General features: G+C 39.5%; 1 protein-coding gene across 1 annotated transcript in view; it reads left to right on the forward strand.

Moving 5' to 3' along the window:
• LOC101846392 (kinesin-like protein KIF21A) overlaps window positions 1–1,355 on the forward strand; it is a gene marked incomplete at both ends in the record, with an annotated part of 42,911 nt that overhangs the window by 18,686 nt on the left and 22,870 nt on the right. The window contains 2 exon segments of the mRNA XM_035973118.1: window positions 11–120; window positions 763–847. Of these exon segments, the coding sequence (XP_035829011.1) occupies window positions 11–120; window positions 763–847 (195 nt within the window).

Raw genomic sequence — 1,355 nt, forward strand, 5'->3', positions numbered from 1 at the left:
CCCCTCACAGAGTCTGACAACGTCCACGAGGACCTCTATAACCTGACCTGTGAGATCAGCATCAAGCAGAAACTGATAGAGGAGCTGGAGCAGACGCAGAAGAAGATGAGTACACTCAAGGTCGGTGTGCTCAACAACGAGGGCTCTAGATTTTTGTTTTAATTCCTTTTTTTTTTAAAGTGTTAACGCCCTTTTTGGGTGAGAATATTCTCTCCAGTACATGATTCGGTTAATAAACACATGAGTTACTATCTGGATTGTTTATATCGGATTTAGCGTTTAAATTAAGTCAAAGTAAAAATGCTTAGTTTTCTGTCTTATTTTTGAACTGGTTGCCGTGGAAATTTAAAAAAAATGGCTGCCACTGCCTTTGGTATCCCCCCACCCCCCTCCAACCTGTAATTTCAGGGATTTATTTCTGTGAAAGTTTTTATAATATATATCTGTGTCTTTTTGCTTGGTACGTTTATATTGTAATTCTCAGTTAAGTTACAAAGTCATTTCCCCTCTACTTCGTTTGTATGTTTGTCACACTCTTGTGACCCGCTATTTCCGGGGTGCCTTGATAGTCGAAGCAGTCCTTGTGCTGTTGAAGCTAGAGAGGTGAGCAGGATAAGTCTGATTCCCTGTAAAGACTTCTCTATTGACACCCACCCCTTGGCGCTCATATGACCTTATGCAGTTGCGAGCGCCGTAAAACCCTCTACTATTTTTTTTTAAAAAAAGGTAACACCCCGACTTCTCTTTTCATGCACCATTCAGGTTCACTACGAGGATAAAGTTCACCAGCTGCAGCAGAAGATCAAGGAGACGGAGATGGAGCGGGACAAGATACTCTCCAACATCGGTGAGACAATGGGGGACATATACTTAGGACATCTGACATTTCATTATCACTTTTGTCTAGGACATCTGACATTTCACTATCACGTTTGTCTCAGGACATCTGACATTTCACTATCACTTTTGTCTTAGGACATATACTTAGGACATCTGACATTTCACTATCACTTTTGTCTTAGGACATATACTTAGGACATCTGACGTTTCACTATCACTTTTGTCTTAGGACATATACTTAGGACATCTGACGTTGTGGGTGGTTGGCGGTTGCTCTGGTGTGGTTTGCTCCTTCTTTCCTATCTAACATTTATTGTCCTTATCTTCCCTCCTTCTTTCTTGTATATGTTACTCTCTTGTAACACCTCTATTCTTCGGCACTTATATGACCTTATTATGTTGCAAGTGCCATAAAACTCGTACTAAAACTTAAAAAGATTTATGTGTCCAGACGATTTCACTATGTGCATTTTAGTTATGTATGTATGTATATATGATATTAATATATATATATA

The sequence above is a fragment of the Aplysia californica genome, unplaced genomic scaffold (assembly GCF_000002075.1).
Source record: "Aplysia californica isolate F4 #8 unplaced genomic scaffold, AplCal3.0 scaffold01014, whole genome shotgun sequence".
NCBI lineage: Eukaryota > Metazoa > Mollusca > Gastropoda > Aplysiida > Aplysiidae > Aplysia > Aplysia californica.